Here is a 23,934-nt window from a genome sequence, read left to right on the forward strand (position 1 = left end):
TTCTGTGTGAAGTCGCGTAGAAGACGACTGGGCGGGTTTGCCTATGCAGCACAGTAACGTCACGGAGAGAGGCGGGGAATATGAATCTTTTGATAACGTCAGACCCGGGGGTGGGGATATGATTTAGTGCTGCAAAAGCGGGTCAGCCAGGGCGATGGGGCAAGTGATAGGATTATAAAAAAATGGCAGCGCCCTCGTGCCTGTTTTCGTGTGCGTTTAATGGACGAAAACTCGGGTAAGGTCCATAGGAAATATTTCTTAAATCGAGCGACTTAGGCTTAAAAGCACATGGCCGACCCGTAGGGACAATAACATTTTTTGACCCAACCATTCCTTTAAGATTAATTCTAAACCTTCCAGCCATCACCTCTTGTGTTTTGCTACAATCAGGCTTTAGCCTTTCTTGGCGTAGTTTGTCTTCTATGCCGTGTATCTGAGGCTTCTCTGCTTTTCACTTTATAAAATTCTTTCTCTTACGTTCCCCTCAATGTTTCTTGAGTAAAAGTGTGTTTTTTCCTCTTCGTAGGACAGTGTGACCCACGTACCATTGATCCCTCTCTCAGGACTATTTATGATCCTTCTGCTTATATCAATACTGTTAAGGTTCTCCAGATTAAGATTTACAAGTTCGTCAATTGTACTTATATTAGTCTCTGACCCTCTATAATGAGTGCCGCTCGTCCCCCCGGATCTCCCGTTCTCCCAATTACCTTTTCTCTGTCTGGGGCCTTTTCGGGCATGCAACCAGCTTCTTCACTTGCTTTCTCTGTTGCCTCTCTTCCGCCGGTGTCATCTTCTTGCGGTTCTCTCGCTACTTCTTGGCATCTCAATGAGAGACTGCAGCTTTTGCCACTTCCTGCTCGCTGCAGTGTCGGTGTCATTAACTGGGCAGCCTGCCCACCACAACGTCCTCGTGATTGCGCCACCGTCCCTCTTTGGGCTCCACGTCTCTGATTATTGCTTCCTGCCCACGCTGATCTTTCAGTGTTGGTTTCTCGTGTTCAGAGCACTTCTGAATGTTGCGGGCTCTGCAGTCCTCTCCAGCTCTGCCTCTTCCAGCTTCTATGCTCCCAGTGAACCTCCCCTGCCTGTGTAAGCGTTTGACTCTCTCGGCCTCGTTCGGCCTCCACACTCTCTTTAACCTCCTCATCCCATTAGGGATGAGGAGGTTACAATTAGAGACATTTTTGTTTTCTTCCAGGTGATGGCGGAAGAGAAAGATATTATATGCCAAGTCTCTGGACTTGACACTACTTTGGATTTTACTCAGTCCCATGTATGACATGTGACATGGTCTGGGAAGTTCCTCAAAGAAACGGGAGTCTTGGATTTGTGGGGATTGGGTCCTCCGACGTATTCCATATCAATGACAGGTAATCACCACAGCTGTGCTGCTTCGGAAACTTTTTCCTGCGTCGATGACGTCGATGCGCCGTCGTCGAGGACGTCCAACGTCATCCGATGTGATAAGTAGGACGCACGACGCCCGTAGCCTCAGTTCCGTTTTTTCCGCGAACGTGTTGCTTCGTGAATCTCGGTTACGCCTCGACGCTTTGGAGTTCTGTTCTTCTCGGTTCTTCGAACCTGTTCGTTTTTGTGAGAAAATCCTTTGTAAGAAGATGTCTTCTACTTCGTCTTCGACCCCGCGTCCGGGCTTCAAGAAGTGCGGGGAGTGTGGGTCCAAGATGTCGGTGACGGACTCGCACGACGCCTGCCTCTGGTGCCTTGGGGAGGCCCACGACACGGATGACTGTATCGACTGCCAGTCGCTCACGTCCAAAGCCTTACGGGAACGTAAGAAGATGTTGTCGGTAGTGTCCAAGCCCCGGAAGTCGAATTCTGCGGGGCTTTCGACGGATGATTCAAGAGGTGACTCTCCGCGTCGTCGTCGGAAGTCTCGTGGGTCTCCTTCTAGGAGTCGGTCTCGCCACTCCTCGGCCTCTTCGAGGCATTCTCGGAAGCGCCGACAGCGGTCGTCTTCCAGGTCCTCTTCTGACGACTCTGCCCGGCACGTTGCTTTCCCCACCAGCCGTGCAACGCCGGAGGAATGGGCTTCCTTCGGGAAGAAAATGCTGGCGATTTTCGAGTCACAGGGTACTAAACCGTCCCCGCCCCCGAATGGGGTCGGCCGTGAGAGGTCGAGAGACACCGCTCGCAAGAGTGGTCGGCACGAGTCACGGGAGAGGTCCCGTTCGGACAAGGGGACTTGTTCTCGACGTACCCGGTTCTCGCCTGAGGCGTCGAGGGCGTCGACTGGCTTTCTCGAGGCTCCGGCTCTGAGGAAGTAGTCGAAGCCGTCGACGCTCAGGTCGTCGAAGGACACGCTCGGAGCTCTGGCTTCGAGGACTGTGTCGACGCCGTCGATGCTGCATCTGACGTCGATGCCGATTTACTCGACGCCGATCCTCTCGGCGCCGATGCCTGTTCTCTCGACGCCGGCGCCGATTCCCTCAAGGCCTTTCGAGGCCGGGGTGTCGGAGGTACCCCGTGGCACGGGGGAACCCCCTAGAAAGGCTCTGGTTAAGAGCAAGCACTGTCGGGTGCCTTCTTTTCACCTCCTGGAATATATTTCAGAGGTGGATGAGGATTCTGATGGCCTGGTTCCTAGTAAGGTTCCAGATGAGAAGGTCTCGGGCCATAGCCAATTCGACGATTTGAGGCAGTCACTGCATGATGCCAGTGGACTGGACACCTCCGGAGGTGGAGTTTTGTAGGCCTGAGCCTGGCTCTCATGCCGATTCCTCGTACCAGCGCCTTATGGCTAGGGTCTCCGAGTACTTGGGATGGTCTGCTCCCCCAGGGGAGTTTGTGCAGGATGATCTCACGGACATCCTTGATGTTGGTCCCCCAACTGACCCGGTACTGCCATTTCATATGGCTCTACAGAGTAGGGTGGCGGCGGCTTGGACTGCTCCGGAGAGTCTCCCGGCGGTGGGCAGGTCCTTGTTGCGAAAATACCGTCCAGCCAGTAGCGACCCCTGCTACTTGACCAGGCACCCCACTCCGGAGAGTTTGGTGGTGCAGGCGGCCACGGCCCCGGCAAAGCAGGCGTCGTACCCTACCATCCCTCCTGATAGGGACGACAAACGTTTTGATGGCTGGGCGAAGAAAGTGTTTTCTTCGGGTGGTATGGCGCTTCAGGCGGCCAACTCCATATGTGCCATGTCTCGTTTCACACACACTCTGTGGAACTGTGTTGCGTTAGCGGCTGAACATATTCCCAAAGGGGACGAACAGGATGGTTTCCTTGCTTTGGTCCAGGATGGTAAGGATGCCATGTGTGAGTCCGTTCAGTCGGGTTTGGACATGGCTGAATGTGTCAGCAGGTCCATGGCGGTGAGCACCGTGATACGCAGGTTTGCGTGGTTGCGGAAGTTAGGGTTTTCTCCTGATGTGCAGTCCCGGCTCCTCAACATGCCCTTTGACGGTGAACACCTTTTTGGCAGCAAGGCTGAAAAGAGCCTTGAGAGGTTGCAGACCTCGTTTGGCGCTGCAGTTCGCCAACCTCCGCCTTTTCGTCCTGGGGGACAGCAATGGAGGGGTGGTTCCTTTCGCTATTACTCGTCCTTCAGTAAAGCGAGCGGAGCTAGCAGTCAAAGAGGTCAATGCAGGGGTACCAGAGGTGGACGACAGGGTACCCATGGTGCCAAAGCCGCTCGGGCAGTTGCCTCTTTGCCCTCAGGTAACGCTGCAGCCGCTACCACTCAGTCATGAGGCCATGTCCCATGGTTCGCCGGTTGGGGGAAGGCTGGCGCAGCATCTTGTAGAGTGGCGTGCCATTACTTCAGATGTGTGGGTTCTGGAGATCATAACCCACGGCTACTGTCTTCCCTTTCGGCAGAGGCCTCACGACAATCCACCAGGGAAGCTCTCTTTGGAGAGTCCGGATCCGCTCCTTGTACAGGAAATTCAAGCCCTGCTGGAGAAAGGCGCCATAGAACTGGTGCCTGTAGCATAAAGGAACAAGGGATGGTATTCCCCTTATTTTTGATTTCGAAGAAAGACGGGGGATTGAGACCCATCATGGACTTGCGTGGTTCGAGCAAACTCCTCAGGAAGGACAAGTTCAAGATGGTTACTCTCTCTCAAGTCCTCCAGGCCCTTCAGCTTCAGGACTGGTTGGTGTCTCTCGACCTCAAGGATGCTTACTTCCATGTGCCGATCCATCCCAAGCACAAGACGTACCTGAGGTTCGCGGTTGGCGACTCGCACTTTCAGTTCCGGGTCCTGACGTTCGGATTGACCTCCGGCCCAAGGGTTTTCACCAAGCTCATGGTGGTGGTGGCAGCGCATCTGAGGCAAGGGGGGATTCACGTCTACCCCTACCTGGCTTCTCCCTCAATTTAAAGAAATCCCATTTGACGCCAACACAGCGGCTCCAGTATATCGGAGCAGTGCTCGACACTTCCCTGGGGCAGTTTTTCCTCCCCAGGTGAGGGCTCTTCACATTCAGCAGATGGTGCACAAGTTTCAGCATGCCCAGACACTCCCAGCGTTCGAGTTCTTGAGGTTGCTCGGCCTCATGGCATCCTGCATTCTTCTGGTGCCAGAGGCTCGCCTGCAGATGAGATCTTTGCAGTGGGCACTCAAGATGCAATGGTCGCAGTCCTCCGGCAGGATGTCGGACCCGGTTCAGGTGCTGCCCTCAGTCGCCCAGGACCTTCTTTGATGGGCCGTCGAAGGCAACTTGATGAAGGGGGCTCTTTTTGGCTTCCCTGACCGGAGGTGACGATCGTGACGGATGCATCCCTCACGGGATGGGGAGCTCATGCCAACAAGCTGACAATCAGCGGTCGTTGGTCTCCGTCGGAGTCCAGACTCCATATCAGTCTGTTGGAGCTGAGGGCCGTCAGGCTAGCCCTGAAGGCTTTTCTGCCGACTGTGCGAGGAAAATATGTCCTGATCCTGACGGAAAACACAGTGGCCATGCACTACCTCAACAAAAAGATGGGGGCAGGGTCACTTCCTCTGTGCAGGGAGGCGATGCAGCTCCAGTTCTGGGCCATCCAGAGGAAGTTTCCATCTCGGCAGTTCATCTGGCCGGAGACAAAAACGTGGCGGCGGACGCTCTGTGCAGGCAGAGCACGATCTCTCACGAGTGGGAGTTGGCTCAGGAGATTCTCCAGTAGATCTTTGCCCTCTGGGGGACCCCTCAAGTGGATCTCTTCGCCTCCAGTGTCAACCGGAAGTGCAAGAGGTTCTGCTCGCGGGAATTTCCTCCAAAAGGAGCCTTAGGAGTGGCGTTCGTGGTGGTGGTCATTCCCACTGCTGTACGCGTTTCCTCCAGTCCCCGTCATCCCGCAAGTGCTGCGGAGGTTACGGAAGTTCGGTTCCCGGATGATCCTCATTGCTCCGGCGTGGGCTCGGAGGACGTGGTGCCCGGACCTTCTCGACTTGTCCATCTGTCCTCCACGTCGTCTTCCCTACTGAGACAATCTGCTCTCACGGGAGGGGGGTCAGGTTCTCCATCCAGAGGTAAGATCCCTCAACCTTCACGCTTGGCTTCTGAAAGGTTGAGGTTTAAGGATTGGGACCTCCCTGAAGACGTGATGGAGGTGTTGCTCTCGGCCCGACGGCCAGCAACAAAGTCTCTGTACCGTTGGCGTAAGTTCTGCGACTAGTGCAGAGTTGAGAATGTGGATCCTTTTGCATGTGACATCCCCATGGTTCTGTCCTTTTTACTTTCTTTGGCCCACAAGGGCTTGCCAGTGGGTACCATTAAAGTTTACCTGGCGGCGCTGTCCATCTTTAAGCGCTCGTCTGAAGAGTGTTCCTACTTTAAAATCCCTTTAATTTCACAGTTTCTGAAAGGGCTCACTAATGTGTTCCCTCCGTCGCCTTTCCTGGTGCCCGGTTGGGATTTAAACCTTGTTCTTAATTTTCTTATGGGTGCTCCGTTTGAGCCTTTACATTCTTGCCCTTTGAGGCTGTTAACTCTGAAAACTGTGTTTTTAGTTGCGGTTACTTCCGCTCGCAGAGTGAGTTATAGGCACTTTCAGTTAAGCCACCCTTCACTGTTTTCCATAAGGACAGGGTTGTCCTTAGAGTCCGTCCTTCTTTTCTTCCGACGGAAGTGACGGAATTTCATTTGGCCCAGAAGGTTGTTCTTCCGGCATTCTATCCTCCTCCGCATCCTGGTAAGGAAGAGGAGAGGCTCCATAGGCTTGATCCTAGGAAAGCTTTAAGCTTTTATGTTTCACGCATGTCCCGGGTCAGAGCGGACGATCAACTCTTTATTGGTTACGCTGGAAAGCGTTTGGGTCAAGCTGTGACGAAACAGACTTTGTCTCGCTGGATTATTTTGGCCATCTCGCAGTGTTACCGCTTGGCGGGTAAGGGCCCACCGGCTGGCTTGCGGGCCCATTCTACCAGGGGTATGGCTGCATCTACTGCCCTGCAGAGGGGTTTTCCTATTCACAACATCTGTGATGCAGCCACCTGGGCTTCAGTACATACATTTGTACGTCACTATTACCTCGATTCCATCCGAGGACAGGATCTGGCCTTTGGCAAGGCGGTCCTTTGCTTTATTTTATTGGCAATTCTAAATTTTGATTCTAAATTCTTTCCCTCGTCCTTGCTCTGGTACTGCTTTGGGAGTCTGTCATAGATATGGAATACGTCGGAGGACCCAATCCCCTCGAAGAACAAGTTACTTTCTTACCTGGTAACGTTCTTTCGATGGGATGGTCCGACGACGTATTCCATATCGCTCCATCCCTACCTTCCCCGCTGCAGAATTTCTTTTGCGATTGCAGCTTACGTTCCGCAAGGCTTTGTGTCTGACTGGCAGTAGACTAATGTCACACGTTCTGGGGGAAAAAACTACAACTGAGGCTACGGGCGTCGTGCGTCCTACTTATCACATCGGATGACGTCGGACGTCAGAGGAGGTCCTCGGCGACGGCGCATCGACGCAGGACGCAGACGCCAAAAAAAGTTTCCAAAGCAGCACAGCTGTGGTGATTACCTGTCATAGATATGGAATATGTCATCGGACCATCCCATCGAAAGAACGTTAACAGGTAAGAAAGTAACTTGTTCTTCTCTCCCTGTGAGGTCCTACTTTTTGCCTATACCCCTAGGTAGGGTATTGGGGTATTGTGGAGTGGGCTCACCTCACCTCCCTAGCCTCACACTACATCAGCTTTGTCTGATATTTTGCAGACCTCTTAGAATGGAATCATGTTCTAACTGGGCGAGGGTGTTTCAGTCCACATACCTTGCCCACAAAACCTCATTACGGTTGGGCACCAATGATTGGAAAACTGCCAAATGTTTGAAAGGGGCAAAGGTTGTGATTGGACTGGGGTCACCTGCAGCTGTGTGTGTGCAATCAACAATATGGAAATGTCTCTGAAGCAGGCAAACCTCTGCTCCTTTATAACAGATTTTCTCCCAGTGCATTGCTACTGCTGTGTTAGGCAACTCAGCTCAGGCATGAGGTGCCCAACCTGCTCTGTTCCCCCTTTCGGCACACAGTCTCTGCTAGTATCCAATTAGCCCCTGCACTCGCCCCTCTCAATGGACACTCCATTCCCCTCTTAGATCCAGACTCCCTGATAATTCTGCTGACAAAGCCAGTGGTCCAGTCTGATCTTTCTGTCATTCTGGCCAGGCACCCAAAAGTGATTGTTCCTGCTTAGAAACCTCTGGGTATTAGGCACGTTATAAATAACCAATTACAATTACATTTAATCAGATTGTTGCTGCTAGAGTGATGGCAGCATTGCTGAGGCCAGCTTCTGCTCCGAGTGTAGACATGACATTGTCAAGAAGTTAGGTTGGCCCTCTTATTTCCTGCCTTCCACACCCCTCCATGGATCCAGGCTTCTTGTGGTCCACACACCCCATGTCAGAGAGAGTGGTGGTACAGGTCTCTAAAGTGGGCTCCAAGTCTGATACTTTCCCCCTGATAGACAGCGTACAAAGTTAAATGCCTTTAGTTGCAAGGTATTTGCTTCAGGCCGCCTGGCCTTGGGACTTTGAGACAAATAAACACATTTGTGGAATGTGTTCTCTGAGTCGGAAGAGAATCTCCCAATAACTGAGATGCAAGATGGTTTCACTTCCCTGCTCATTGAGTGGCAGGAGTCAAACCACCAGATTGTCTAGTAGGGTTTAGGTAAAGCAGCCACTTGGGAGACAATAGTCACAGACTCTCTCATTCTCTGGCTGTACTGGATGTAGATGTCAGTTTTGGCCCTGACATTCAGGCCAAACTCCCCTTTGAGTGCGATAACCTTTTTGGGGTAAAGGCAAATGAGTGCCTGAAGAAATGTAAAACCTCCAAAGCAACATCATCCTCCCTTGGTTCCTTCCAATTATGATTCTTTTTGGAACGTTCCCTCTGTTTACCACGGCAGAGGACATACACCTTCCAAAATGCAAGCCTAGCTGCATTGCCACTGTCTGGGTAGAGGCAGTGGTGCACAGAGCAGTTGTGTTGCTACAGCCATGATCTCATCTGGGACCTGAGTTCCAAAACCTCTCTGAATTTGTCTTTGCTCACTGCTTTTGTTTCAGGGTTGTCCCTGTCTGACAGCGAATGGCAGCACACCACTTTTATTTATTTTTTAACCTAGCAGTGTTGTCACCAGCAGGAGGAGACACAGCAACTCCTTGTAAAGAGTGCCATAGAGCTGATGCCTTATTTGGAGATGGGAAGAAAAGGCTGGTACCAAAAGGGCGAGTGTCTTCACCACATATCATATCTGAGGCTTGTGGTGAACCAGGAGGAGCACTCTGACTAGTATGTGCCATTTAAAGGGGTTTTATTTAAATTGAAAAGAAAATGCCTATCTAGCCCTACCGCTAGTAGGGGAAGTTCACTACCGTATGAAACTCAAACTAAGGGTGCTAGTCCTGTCAGAAAATAAATAGTCCTGAGTCCAAATCCTAGAAACTAACTGAGCCTACCACTTGGAAGAAAAACAACAAAAGGACGAGGCCGGAGCAATGGCATCTGTCTTCGGCTTCTTCCTGGCCCAATCACTTGGATCTCTTTTCCTTGTGTGCATAGTTTGACAATGTTCCAAAATACAGTTCACAACTTCTCGGTTGGGTCTGTTGTCAAAGGACGATATCTCTTGTACAGCTTCCTCTTCCTTAGGAACATTTAAAGGATTTTTTCATACAATTTCTCCAGATTCAACTAGGTGTTTGACACCCTCCAGGTTCTCCATTTCTCCAGTTCTCTTTTGTTAATCTTTATGGTTCTCACACTCTCCAAAGTCCTCTGACAGGTTTGCTTTCTCTCATTCTATGTGGGACCACCGCTCGTTTGGGTTTACTCAGTTATCGTAACACTGGTGACTCTCTGTGAGAAACCTGAAGGTGTCTCCCTGGCTAGTCCCCGGGATTTGTCGTCCAGTTGGCCAGGACACGGCCATCGCTATTGGATCCAGTTCCTGGGGTTGGACCAGGGAGGGAGGATCACCTGGATAGAGGGTCCTTGGGGAGTGGGTGTGGGAACGACTGGTGAAACACGGTATCCCCCTTCTTGCAACACATTTTCCCCATCCTACCACATAGGATATTCCAAAACACTGCCTCCCCTCCTCGCACAACACAAAAGACAACGGACTAACACCAGAGCCATTTCACTGACATATTCCAATACAAGGGTCAGGCAATTCACCAGAATCCCACACACCTGACGGCCCTTTCCCTTCCCCACAGGGATAAAGGGTGGAGCACAAGAGCGCAATACAAGCAAGGCAGATCGCATGACGTGGGAGCTAACTCAGCACAGCAGTTCAAGAGGAGGAGAAAGACTGCGCATGCCGAGAGGGTGACAAAGAGAGAAGCGACCGTGCCCTTTCCGACCAATGCCTGTGAAGCCTCCGCAGAAAGAATAATAATACCGCAAACAATAGCCAGCGTGTGTTGCAGCAGATGTCTACAGTACACAAGACCCTCCTCTGCTGATAACCAATCCGGGGAGAGACGCTTGTCTCTGTGGTACCAACCTTGACTCGAAGGAGAAGAAAGCCAAATGGTTGATCAAAGCTGGTGAGTCGAGGAGAGAGTCGATAAGAAACCGAACTGTTTGAACGAAAAAAGTAGCCAATGGCTAATTTGAACTTTGAAAGGTGGAATAGGGGGGAAACTAGCAACAGAGGAGTCTAGCAGCACTTCGGTGCTCATGCAGGAAACTCTGGGCAATTACCTGATGGTAGAATCTACCGTAACGAGAAGCCCTTGGGAAGAGGTGAGAAGAGGTCAAACTGGTCATACAGGGGTCTTGTAAAATCCTCTGTACCTTCAAAAGTCTTTGACCGACAGAGGTTTGTGAAAGAAAAGGATATGCACCCCGCTTGGTGAAACTAGTGCATGAACAGTGTGTTCCAAAGGTTGGCAGAGTGAACCTGGCAGAGGGATGCTAACGAAAAGAGACGAAGTCTAAAGTCCCATAGAATAAGTTGACAAGAGTGAACCCGACCGAAGGATGTCCATAGCGAACTGTTTGGTAAAAGTTGGCAAGAGTGAACCCGGCAGAGGGATGCTGACAAAAGGGGCGAGGCCTGAAGTTCCTATGAAAAGTGTAGTGACCGAAGTGAACCCGACCGAGGAGTGTAAACAGTGAACTGTCTGTAAAAGTGGGCAAGAATGAACCCGGCAGATGGAAGCCGCCAAAAAAGGGGTGAAGTCTGAAGAACTGTTTAAAAAGGCATTAAGATTTGTGAATGCAAGAAGTATTGGAAGACCAGGGGAAGTGAATTGTCTCCCTGTTCGTTTGGGTCTGAGCCCAGCCAAGGGAGATATGGGGGTGAAAAATGATCACCCAAAGTCCATTTGAAAGGAACTCTGTCTGTTGTTGAATACGAAGGCAAGAGACTTTATTGAAAAGAGACTTAAAAATCGAAGAACGTGATAGCTGATACGGAACTGTCGGCTCCTGCTGGTAAAGCTAGAGTGTGTGCTGTGCTCAGGAGATCCACTTTGTCCCGTGCTCAAAACGTGGCAACTGGAGAACCATGGCAATCACATCCTGACTTATTATTTGTGAACACTTCTTTCTTTTTTGAAAACCCTATCCCACACTCTTTCTGTAATTATTTATAAGGATTTGGCAAACGTTTATTTTTTATTTTTTAGTATATGCCTTTTACTTTGACACAACGCCACAAGGACTGCCTTAATTTTCATTTGATGGTCGAGGCTTGCTCCCATCTTAGATTTCAGTTTAGATTAGGTGTTTTTCCACCCTGCATTTACAGTTTAATAAACACCCTTGAACTGTGATAACTTGTGTATCTTTACTGTTGCCACCATGAGTTCATTAGACTCAACCAGCCTCAAATGTTAGTCTATTTGATTTTCAGGATGTGTTGTAACTTGGTTTAAATTGAATGCCTGCCCACTCTGGTTTATCAGGCTTGCTTAACCTTGATGGCTTTCCCAGCTTTGACAGTCTTAGTTTCTCGGGGCTCTCTGAAGCCCTATGGCCCTCTCATGTACTTGCTTTCTTTCTGATCAAGTGTGTCTAGCTCCCGTAACCTTGTTGCATTCCCCAGCCTTGTTTATCAGTTTTCGTACCTCTCAATTGCATTCTTTCCTCTTTAGCATTTGCTTTCTTTCGGTCACACGTCTAAGTAGTAAATGTACTCCTTATGCAAACCCTGGGGATCTAGGCTCCCTTCAGCAATCAGGTCTCAGCGTCTGAACAGGCCTGCGGCCCACCACAGCTTCCTTGTTGTCATACCACCTGGTGATACGGTTGCTTCTCCATCTCTTTCCAGACCTTGGCTTCCCGGTCGTTCATGATGGCAGCCTTCCAGTCTCCGGCTAGTGATTCATTCGCTATCCACGCCACCGCTGGCTCTGCAGTCTAGTGTGGCTCCACCCCTCCAGGGCGTCTACGCAATGGCAAGCCTCTGACGAGAAGGAGTCTCTCTCCTGCTTGCATAGGAGTTTCATTCCGATTCAAAGTTTCTATTGGTTCTATGTACGTTATCATACACGAAAAGGGTGTGTCCTTCTTTGACTGTGGTGTTCAGGCGAGCTCCAGCATTACCTGAAGCTAAAAAGAATAAAGAAATGTCACTGTTTGGTGGTTTCAAAACAGAAGTAACAACAGTCTTTGCATTTAGCATATAGGCAGATAATGTACTTTGGACTGGGAGTTACTTATCGGGATGGGAGCTCTTGTCCCTGAGATGGGATTCATTCCCAGCGAGGTCCCACTTGCCCAGACCCCTAGGGACGGTCTTGCTGACCGGGCTCACCTCTCTAGGCTCAAAGGGGGTGTCTCCCCTTGGGGGAAGAAGGGCTGAATTGTCCAGAATCATCACAAGCTGCTGAACATCTACATGTCAAGGGTAAGTTAAAAATGGTCACCTTAGCTTAGATCTTCCAGCTCCTTGAAGTACAGGAGTACTGCTGTCACTGGACTTCCGGGTTGATTATTTCTAGTTGCTGATGCATCTGAAGCACGGTATTGCCTGAGGTTCATGTTTGGTGCCACCCATTTTCAGTTAAAGTCCCTGCCCTTCTGTCTTGTATCTGCCCCCAGGGTCTTCACCAGCCTGTTGGCTGTGGTGACAGCGTGTCTCAGGAGGGACAAGATTCCCCTCTTTCCCTACTTGGAGAACTGACTCATTTTAGTTGCACCCAAAATCTGGTGTTGGCATACCTCATAAGACCGGTTTTCTGCTTTAGAGCATAGGCTTCTGTCTCCCATGTCACATCTTTCTAATCTTTTGAAATGTTAGCAGCGTTTCTAGACATGTATGTGGCCTTTCTTCTCTGGCACTGAATGGCAAACATTTTTCAGATGTTCTGCCTCTTTCGATCGCAGAGTTTGGTCCGGCCTCCGCTTTATTGCATCTTCTTAGTCACGTAGCATCTTGCATCTTCATGATGCTCACTTGCGGTTGAGTGTGTCACTCCAGTGGGGAATGATTTGACCATGGTCTCAGTTTCAGGGCAATATGACGGATCGATAAGTGGTCTTAAACAGAGTGCCACATGACCTCCTTTGGTGCACCCAGCAAGAATACGTGCTGAAGGGATTGCTTCTTTGTCAGTGTTGGCCTCAACAGACAGTGATCCTGGATGCCTCACAGAAAGGTCTGGGATGCTCACCTGAATGATGTGACCAGGAACAAACTGTCATCTCCTGATGAGGCACAAGAACAATCTGCTGGAAATGCAGGCCTTCAAGCTCTGGCCCTGGGGGTGTTTGTATGGGGCAAGTGTGTCATGATCCTGAAGGTCATGTTGGTGCCCAGAAATTACCCCAAAATATAAGGTGGTGTTGCGTTGCTGCCTCTTTGTAATGAAATCAGTCCATGGTTTGGTTCTCTGGAGCGCACCGTTTCTATTTTACCTTCCCATCTTCACAATATAGGGAATGTGATTGTAAATGCCTTAAGCAGGCATCTGTCCGCCACCCTTGAGTTGGGAGCTTTGCCACAAAGTTGTGGGATAAATCTTCACCCTTTGGAGTTCCCCAACGAAGATCTGTTCACCTCCTGAGTCAACAAGAAATGTGAGCTGTTATGCCCCAGGCAGTTTTCCATGCAGGGGTCTCTTGGGGACACATAGCTTGTCAAGGGAAATTTCACTCTACTCCAAATGTTCTCTCCAATTCTTGTTGTTCTGCTGGCTCTCAAGAGGCTTAATCCTTGCTTTAACATTTCTCATGGTGGCTCTGTTTAAATCCCTTAAATCTTGATTTCTGAAATTACTCACCCTTAAGGTTATTTTCCTGGCGTCCATCACTTCAGATAAACATGTGAATGAGCTCCAAGCTCTGTCCTCCCCCTGTATCTTGTTTGCTTCTAGGAAGAAGCTGTATCTGGGAACGAGACCAAACTTCCTTCCCAAGGTTGTGCTAGATTTCCATCTTTAACAGAAGATTTACTTCCTGTCTTCTAGCCTCCGACTCATCCATCTATGGTTGAGGACAGGTTTGGCTGTTACTAAATAGACCCTTTCTAGGTCAGTTGCCCCCTGCATTTTGGACTGTTATGATCTGCTTGGTAGGAACTAATTGAAGGCCCTATCGCCCATCCTAACCGAGACCTCCCCGCTGCAGAAGGTTGTCCACGTTTAGGGCATTTGTCAGGCCGCTAAATGTGCTTTATGGCACATGTTTGCATCAACAGCTTCATCTCCCTCCCAGCCGTCCCCTCATGATGGGATAGCTTGTTCATCTTTTGGTAGTCTGCAGTCCCTCGGCTGCTGAGAGCCAGAGAAAAGGCAATACTGAGGTCATTGATTGCTGCTAGCCCATATGTAGTTCCGTTGATATCACTTCAGGCGTCATGAGCACCTAACTTGAAGAGCACACATGGATCTGAACCGTGCTCTCTGGTGGCTTCAAATGTTTTGGAAGACACCTGCCACTGGAGAAGATGAATCTAGACTGGGCAACCTGCGGGAGAACGGACTAATCGATCAGAACATTACTGAGTGGTACATATTTTGTTTTTACCTTTATTCTACTCTGTTTAGGACTACATATGTATATGTATGTGTACAGTTACACACAGATGTAAGCATTGGCTTTGCTGCAATTGTTGAATACCAAGTTTGTTCCTTTTCTGTTGATAAGCTGAATATTTGAGTAACCTGGCGAGATAGGACAGTTTCTGTTGTGATATATATTTATAATATTCTTTGTTCAGCTAAAAGTATGCATACTAACATTACAATTTTATTCACAGGCTGAAACTGTCAAAAAGGTTTATGAAATCTTGAGCTCAGAAACAGTTGACCTCGTTTTAAGAAAATCTGCAGCCGAGCAGTTAGCTGTAATTATGCAAGGTAATGCTGCTATTTAGCTAGAGTGGTTCCTTATTTATGACTGTTATATTTGCCAGATGTTGTTTGATGTGTGTTCTGGTTTCATCCAGAGTATTTGAGGAGACCCTGCTTCTATTTAAATATGTGCACCTTTTTGATTATGAATTGTAACACTCACAATGCTCTCTGTTGATTTCTAATTTGGAAAGGGCTTATCCTTGCAATTCTCCATGTAGCGATAGGGACATGCTATACCAATTCCTCCCTAAACTAAAACAATACTATTGTTTATTATCACAGTTAATTAAGGTCATAATTTGGGGTTATGATGAGCGAGGAGCTAAAACCAGCTGCCGGGGGCAGGGGTGTGGGGGTTCGGGGGTAGGCATCAACCTGCTGGTAGTAGCTACCACTGGGGATCCAGGAGTAAGTACACAGCGCACTGCAAATCTTTCTCCCACAGAAGAGGCACACTTTAATTTTGTGCCCGTTTTGTATGATCCATTATGTTTAAATGTGTGCTAGATGTGTCTTAATTACTCTTTATTAACATTCCTCTTTATTAACATTCTCAAATACTCTAAAAGTAATGTCTTGTGTATGTTTGCAATGCACAAGTGGGCCTGGTGAGCCAAATTTCGAACCCTTTTGCATAGTCTTGGCACCTAATCCCTAAATTCTAAGGTTCAAAAAGCGTTTACTGTACTAATCTACATGGCAACCTGTCTCCCAAAATTGAATCAATAACTATTTCTGGTACATGGTGTCATCTGTAAAAATCAGGAACACAATCACAATTGTGTTCTCTGGTTTCTTGTTATAGTGGAGTGTAAACTTCTATACAGAGTCATATGTATGTGTGATTTCCTTTGAATAATATATTTAATGTATATTACCAATTTTGATTGACCTATTTTTATACAAGAATATATGTTACATGTGAAAGGTATTTGTACCGTGCACTTTCACCACCTGATTGGTCCCCAGGCGCTGTGGCGGATCCGAAAAGGGCGGGAGTGGGGTAGTTAGAGTGTAGTGGGAATAGGAAAGTGAGAGTTTGGATATCCTGTTGGCAGCTTCAGTTCGGTTTGTACCGTTCGCTGAGCTTAAGTGCGGTTTTTGGGTCGGTGCGACTTCCCTGTGTGCTGTTGTCGGGTTATGTGTTAGTTGTTGCAATGTGGTGACGTACGTGTAAATTGCTGTGCAGAGAAAGTGGTTGTGGGAGTATTTGTATGAGAAGTGTATGCAGAAGGTTGAGGTTTTAGAGTTGGGTTAGCTGTTTTTTTCTTACCTCTTCAACTTTGCGTTTCTGCGCTCAACATCCATGATTATCCTGTGTGTTTGGTGGTGTAATTTGTCCGCCTAGTTGCCAGACACATTAAGAAGTGGCTGTTTTCCACTGCATTTCTCTAGAGGTATGTGTATCTGGCTGATGCAGGTGAGTTCCCCCGCCCTGGGTTGGCGATGTTTGGGTTAGAGGAGTCTGGTCACTCCCTGCCAGTCCCGTGTAGGGTCCTTACCTACCTAGGACTCCACTGTGGACTAGCTGTATGTGGACATGGGTGATTGGGGCGTCTTCCCCCTCCCCTCCAGTTGGGGAAGATTAAGTTGGGGGTCATGGGCTACTTCTTGGGGATCTTGTTTCCAGCTGGGTCTATGCTTCCTAGTAGTTTCCTTCTAGTTCTGGCTCAGAGAACCACGTTTTAGGTAGTTTTCTGAATTCCAGATGATCCCTTGTGTTGCGAATGTTTTTTTGGTAGACATTCCAGTTTATTGCCATCAGGTGAAAGAAAGATGATCCTCCGAATTTTATTTTAGGGTTTAGGTTCTAAGCGAAGGTCGTTGCTTGATCTGAGTGATCTTGTCGGATGGTAGACGGTTATTTTTTCATTTAGGAACTCTGCTTCTTGGCCGTGGATTGCTCTGTGCGTTATGCACATTGTTATGAATTTTGTATAGTGCCTTTTGAACTAGTTTTTGTGAGCAAAGGTCTTTGTTTTCAGTTGCCTGATTTTTGAAGGACCTTATGTATAATGTTTCTAAGACCTTTGTTCAAGCGCAATAGTGTCTTGATTTGGGGTTAGATTTTGATTGCGACGATTTGATCCCACCACCCAACTGTGGTCCATTGCAGCTTTGGACCATTAAGACTATGTGCTTGGCTGCTGTCCCTTTTGCAGGGTGACAGGAGAGCTTCAGGCACTCTTGCCACCCTGTACCTCACAGCCCCCTGGTGGATTTGTTGCTCTATAAAGTGTTCCTTTGTGTAAAGGGCACAATTTCACTCACAGCTGTTGACAGTATGTCACACTTGGGTCGATTGTTAGTCATCCAATATTTTTTCCCACCTCATCCTTTTTAAATTTTTTTTATTTAAACATCTTTTTTATTGGCATTTCTTAAACATGGCACGGTACACACTAATTCATAGAATAATTCAATGATGTCGCTGTCATCAACAGTTTTCCTTCAAGAGTTTTTTTGTCTGTGTATGGGAGGTCAGCTTTTCCATCCTCCCCCCAGCCCTTTTTAACTCTCATGCCCCAGAAATTACATCAACAACTTAACGATTCAACAAGCCTCTTATGTGTACTTGTCTGTGAGTTCAGAGAATTTTATTGCCCTAGTGGGGTTGAGTGTCTGCTTCCTTGCCATCACTGCTAGCTCCATTATACATGTTTTCGATAGGAGCTGTGTTCGCTAAGTTGACGGGGGGCCTTCGCCTTCCAGTGAATGATCAGGAGTGTTCTAGCTGTAAAGAGTATTAAGCCAATGATTGTGCAGGTGAGGGAGTCCTCATGTAAGACGTTGGTATCTGTCCCCATAAGCATTACCTCAGGAGTGAATGCAACCATGGCCCCGTTGATGCCCTCTATCTGCCTTAGCACCCCCCCGCCAGTATTGGGAAATCTTGGGGTAGTTCCATAATGTGTCCCATCGTGCCTGTGGATCCGCGCACTCTCCAGCATTCGTTTGATTGGGTGATTCCCATCCTGTGGAGTGTTGTGGAGGTGAAATATGCCCGATGTATGATTTTGTATTGGATCTCTCTATTCTTTAGATTTGTGGAAATTAGAGGGATGGCTATGAAGTATTTCAGAATGTCTGCCATCTCGATTTGGACCCCAAGGTCCTCGGAGCAGGTGCGGGCTAGTCTGTGGTTCCGCTTTGGTGGCCGGAATTGCCATTTGGTAGAAGGTGCATAGGTGTGGGAAGGCGTCAGGGTGTTGTTCCATCTTCGTCTTAGAGGGGGCTGGGGTCAGTTATTGTTATTGTTATTTTGCATTTATATAGTGTCTTATATACCATTGATATGGTATGAAGGCGCTGGTAGGTTGAACGCCCTTGAGAAACCGAAGTTCATATCAGTAGGAGTAGAGATAGTCAAAAAAGCGTGCGTGTGAGCACCGGGTATGTGTGCAGCTCGTGCGGGATCCGTGTGATAGCTGCTTTCTAGCGATAGGTGTGCCGGTAGAGAGGTCAGGAATATGTGTTTGTTCTGGCAGGATTTCTCCAGATCGGATGTGGCTGCGTTAGGCCTGAGGAGAAAGCCTGGCTGGGGGTGTGTAACCAGCAGTGATTACTTAGAATGATGTGGAGTGAGCAGCGAGTGTTGCTATGAGAGCAGTTATACCGAATGGTGTCATAGTATCTCTGTGTTCTAGTTGAGTGGTGATGTAAGGAGAGAGTAAGCGTGGTGGTGAGATAAGATGAGTTATATGCCCTTTCAGACATTCTCTGCATTCTAAATCATACTATATTCGTCACATGCTCCTCTACGCACTCTCCCCCTCTAAGCATTCACTAGTTTTATGCACTCGCCCCCCCCTATGCACTCGCCCCCCCCTATGCACTCGCCCCCCCTATGCACTCGCCCCCCCCTATGCACTCGCCCCCCCCTATGCACTCGCCCCCCCCTATGCACTCGCCCCCCCCTATGCACTCGCCCCCCCATGCACTCGTCCCCCCCTACGCACTCGTCCCCCCATGCTCTTTTGCTCCCCGCACTCATCTGCTTTAAGCACTCGTGCCTTTCACACATTCAATAGCACTATCCTGTCCTATATATTCACCTCTACACTCCTCTGTTCTATACCTTCATCTGTTCTGTACACTCATTCACTCTGTATTCTTATCCACACATATGCTCTATCTACTCATCCACTCTGTACACTTATCCACTCATACGCTCGAACACTCATCCGCCTTATCCACACATCCACACATACACTCATCCGCCCTATCCACTCATCCGCCCTATTTACTCATCCTCTCATCCGCCCTATCCACTCATCCGCCCTATCTACTCATCCTCTCATTCGCCCTATCTACTCATCCTCTCATCCGCCCTATCCTCTCAACCGTTCTATCCCCTCATCCTCTCAACCGTTCTATCCTCTCGTCCACTCAATCCACTCATCCGCCCTATCCACTCATCCTCTCAACTGTTCTATCCTCTCATCCACTCCGTCCACTCATCCATACTATCCATTCGTCGGGTCTATCCACTCATCCGCTCAATACGCTCCTCCGCTCTGTACATTCGCTAGGTCTACACACTCTCTGCACTTCCATATTCATGCGTTATTCATATTGATGTGCACTACATACTCACCAGGTTCACATACTCGTCTTTTCTACACACTTATCCCGTTTAAGCTCATCCGTTCTGGACATTCATCTGTTTTACGCACTACTGCGTTCTACTCGCTTCCCTGTACTACGCGCTCATCCCCTCTACACGCTTGTCCGTTCTACACACCCAGCCTGCTCTACACACTCCACCACTCAACATGTTCATCCATTCCATATACTCATCGGTCTACATATTCATTCGATTCCCACATTCATTCAAACTATATAGTTATTTGTTCTAAGTAATTCATTCACGCCATTTACTTTGTTTGCTCCGCATGTATTGTATCCATTTCGGGAGTTTAAATCTCTTTCCTGTTCCCATATGATTTATTCTTATTAACCATTTCACTGCTTGATCTACTTTATTAATTTAATTAAGTTTGCCCTTCTAGTTTACATTGGGGGTCGCTGTCAGATTCTCGCATCCGGTGGTTTGATGGATTGGTGTCATTGAGTTGCTGTCGGTTGTTTGGGTTAGTTTGGTATGTGTTGGTTTTAGGGGAAGAGCCAGGTTTTCAGCAGTTTGCGGAAAGGTATTAAATCCTCAGTCTGGCGGATGTGGGGTGGGAGTGAGTTCCATAGCGTTGGGGCCAAGGCTGAGAAAGATGATCCGCCTAACCTGATTGAGTTTGTCTTTGGAATGACTAGGAGGCCGACTGAGCTTGATCTTAAGGTGCGTGGGGGGTTGTAGGGCTTTAGCTTGTCTTGAAGATATTGAGGTCCGGTTTTATGCAGTGCTTGATGCGAGATGCACAAGGTTTTGAAAGTCACCCTTTGGGCTACTGGAAGCCAGTGCAGCGTTTTAAGGGCTGGGGAGATGTGGTCTCTTGGGCCAAGCGCAAGAAGCAATTTGGCTGCTGCGTTTTGTGCCCTTTGGAGTTTATTCAGTTGGTACGCGTGGACTCCGAGGTATAGGGGGTTTGTGTAGTCGAGTCTTGATATAACGATTGATTGGACTGCGGAGAGTCTGTTGGGAAAGGAGAGATATGGAAAGATGCGCCAAAGGGTTTTAAGGTAGTAGTGGCAGGACTTTGAGACGTTGTTGACTTGGCGCGACAGTGTTAGGTGCATCCAAGATTTTTCACTGAGTTGGAGGGGTTCGGAGACTTGCCCATGGCGGATGACCAGGGTAGTGGATGTGGAAGAAGTTCCATGTTGCCACATACCATGATTTCCGTTTTGGAGGGGTTTAACAGGAGGTGGCTTTGGGTCATCTAGAGTTCTATGTCAAGGAGGCAGGAGGCCAGGTCAGGTCGGCAGTAGGGATTTGAGTTCAGGAGTTTCAGAATTAGTTGGGTGTCATCAGCGTAGTTGTAGCACAGGATGTTGTGCAAGCGAATTATTGGTGGGAGGGTGATCAAGTAGAGATTGAACAGGAGGGCGGATAGGCACGCTCCTTGTTGGATTCCCGTGTCGACTGGTCGAGCTTAGGAGGAATAGTTGGAGATTAATGGATAGCATAATTCCTCAAGGATCAGTACCAAATAACGATAAAGAGCGGTTCCACGAATTCCTAGGGAGTGGAGGCGGTCTAGGAGGATTGAGTGATTGATTGTGTCGAAGGCGGTGGTAAGGGTGGCTGTGCCGTGTGGTGGCGAATAGTGGTACAGATGGTGTGGTATGAGCCAGTCGCCTGGGTTGAGTCCCAATTGAGTGTGTGCGCCCTGAAACGTCTTCAGCTTTCCCTCGTCACTTATGTCCATTAGATGAATATTGGCCCATTCCGAGTATTGTTTGTGGTGTATTTTTTGTGCCAGTCCGTAGGTTAGTATTGCCCTGATGCTGGACCAAGGCGGTACGTGCTGGATTTTAATCCCCTGTGCAGCCCTGAGTTTGTGCCATTGGGTGATAGTGGGCCCGAGAATTGGGTGTTTTTTTAATAGTGCGGGGGGCTCGCCTGGGGGGGGGGTGGCCATAACTTCAATTGGATTGTGTAGTTTAATCATCCCCACCTCCATACACCTCAAGCCTGAGGTGTCTGATGTATCCAGCCACCGCTTTATCCAGCATACCTGAGCCGCATGGTAATAGGCCTTTAAGGAGGGGGCCGCTAGTGCGCCGTTTGCTTTAGCGCCCTGAAGTACTGGTAGGCGATATCGATATCGATATTCTTTCAAAGAGGCGGTAGTCGGGCTGACTGGGATCATCATCGTAATGTATGTTAGCTTGGGGAACAAGATAATTTTCAGGGCGTTTATTCGTCCGGTCAGGGAGAGGGGTAGCGTGTCCCATCTTTTGAGATCTTGCCATATGCCGGATATTTTCCTTAGATAGTTTAGGTCTCCTATGCTATCAAATGAGGCGCTTGTATTAATGCCAAAGTATTTGATGTGGTGCGTTTGCATAGAAAATGGGGCTACCCCCCCCCGGATCCCATGGGATAGCTGGGCCATGAGGCAGGACTTCAGATTTGCTCCAGTTGTTTATATATCCCGCCATTGGGTCCACTTCTAGCAGTAGCGTACGGATATATGTGGGGGATGTGGGGCCTTTGCTAACATAAAGCAGCATGTCATCTTTCTCCAGCATGGGGTCTGGCATGGATTCACATGCTCATGAATATTCCCCGCCGTCAGGCCGGGAATCCTCTGTACAGAAAAAAATCAGTATCAGTTTCATTTCTGAGCCGTAACCAATCACTGATCTCTGGGTCATACTGCCCACAGCCAATGACTGCCCTCTCCCTAAGCCCCGCCTCCGGCAGCCATCCTCAGATTTTTACCGCACGTTCAAGTGTTGGGAGTCCTCGTGTTGTAGCTCTCGAGCTTTTGCTCCGTTTCCACGCTTTTTCAAAGAGAATTTCTAATTTTTCGGTTAAATTGAGCCTCAAGCCCCACCGTCTTTACATCCGATCAACAGGGACCAGTTTCGGAAGTTTTTATATGCCCCTCAAGGGTGAAGATTTCGTCGAACAACGCTTTTGGAGGATTCCAGAAGTTTCTGAGGCCTACCCCGGACATGGCCCAGGATAAAGGGAGCTCGACGCCCGGGAAGCTGTTCAGGGCCTGCCCTGGATGCCAGCTGCAGAACGTGTTCAAGGAAGACAAGCATTCCTTATGCCTCTTCTGTCTTCACGAGGACCAAATGCACATGGAGGAGGACTGTGCATTTTGCGGGAACATGTCGGAGCGGACCATGAGGGACCGCCATCTTCGTCTCGCCAAATGGCTGGAGGCAAAGAGCCCGTCAGGTGAGAAGAAAAAGAAGAAATCCGAGCGGTCTTCTAAGTCCTGTGAGGGCGCCTTGGCGACGGGGGCCCAACAGAATGCTAAGCACCGCGAGTCGGTGGCCCCGGGAGCGCCGAACGGTCGGGCTCCTCGGCTGCCAGGCAGGGTGCACCTTCCCTGACGCCATCGACCACGAGCCAACGCTCTGGCTCGGGTAAGAGGAAATCCGAGAACCCGGCCAAGCTTCTGGAGAGGCCCCGGTCTATCTCGAAGATTTCGGCTGAGGGGGAGCGAGGCGTGGAGCCCTCCCCCAAGGTGAAGGCCACAAGCACGCAGTCTGTGACTAAGGCCTTGATTCACCCAGCCAAGGCCTCTATCGAGGAGGTCGTGGAAACCCAGGCACAGCCTGCGGAGGTTACACCTGTGGTAGCGGCCCCGGGGCCCAGAATCTCCCTGCCACCTCGGAGGGAGGCATCTTTCAAGCCCATCGAAAGAACCCCCACGAAGCCCCCAGAGGGGAAAGAGGGGGGGGGGCAGTGGCCGTCGTGGATTCAGACACAACCTCCGAGGAGGAACTTGTCGAAGCCCTTGAAGGCCACACGGGCTTGGAGGAGGACCAGCCCGTCGAGAGGCATCCCAACGAGGGGGATGAATGAAGCGACGGCGGGGCCGACGGGGCCCCAGACCAATCGTCGCGGCCAGTCCCGCAGGACAACTCGGTGGCCATTTTGATGGCAATTCAATCCTTATGCTCTGAAATAAGGACTAGGTTGCTGTGACCCCCGACGGAGGAGCCAGGGGCAGGTCCGTCGGGAAGTCCACCACCCAAGACAAGAACACCACATCCTCCTGCACCCTTCCAGCCCTCGAGGCCTGCTCAACCCTCCTCCCCATCCACGGTCCGCGGGGATGACACGGGCACGGACACGGCGGCCACGGATGATGAGGGCGGCGACGGCGGGGTGGACCTCCCGTCGTCCTCCCTCCCCGGGCTTCCCCACCCGATGAGATTGGATCCTTCCATGCGATGATCTCCAGGGCATCCAAGCTCTTCCAGCTCTGCCCCGAAGAAAAGAAGGGGGGGTTCCTCTATCAACGTCGAGAGACCAAGAGGAAGACGGTCCTCGCGGTACCTCTACTGGATGACATCTGGGACAAGGGGTTCTCCCTCCTCAAGAACCCGTCCACGATGCTGGCAAAAAGGGACTGATACGAAAAGAAGTACCGGGTCCCCGATGCGGCCCCTCTATGCCTTAGAGCACAGCCGAACCCGGATTCAGTCGTCTCGGCGGCGACCAGGAAGAAGCCAAAGGGGGGGGGGGCACCAGCGAGGGAAAGAAGCTTGACGCGATGGGACGAGTCATCACTTCGGCGG

General features: G+C 49.5%; 1 protein-coding gene across 1 annotated transcript in view; it reads left to right on the top strand.

Annotated features, from left to right (window-relative positions):
• Positions 1-23,934, top strand: part of RTTN (rotatin) — a 2,784,523-nt gene that overhangs the window by 901,602 nt on the left and 1,858,987 nt on the right. The window contains exon 20 of the mRNA XM_069620779.1: positions 14,676-14,775. Within this exon, the coding sequence (XP_069476880.1) occupies positions 14,676-14,775 (100 nt within the window). The remainder of the gene's footprint in view (positions 1-14,675; positions 14,776-23,934) is intronic.

Source organism: Ambystoma mexicanum, chromosome 5q (assembly GCF_040938575.1).
Source record: "Ambystoma mexicanum isolate Mex_15411 chromosome 5q, UKY_AmexF1_1, whole genome shotgun sequence".
In the NCBI taxonomy this organism is placed as follows: domain Eukaryota; kingdom Metazoa; phylum Chordata; class Amphibia; order Caudata; family Ambystomatidae; genus Ambystoma; species Ambystoma mexicanum.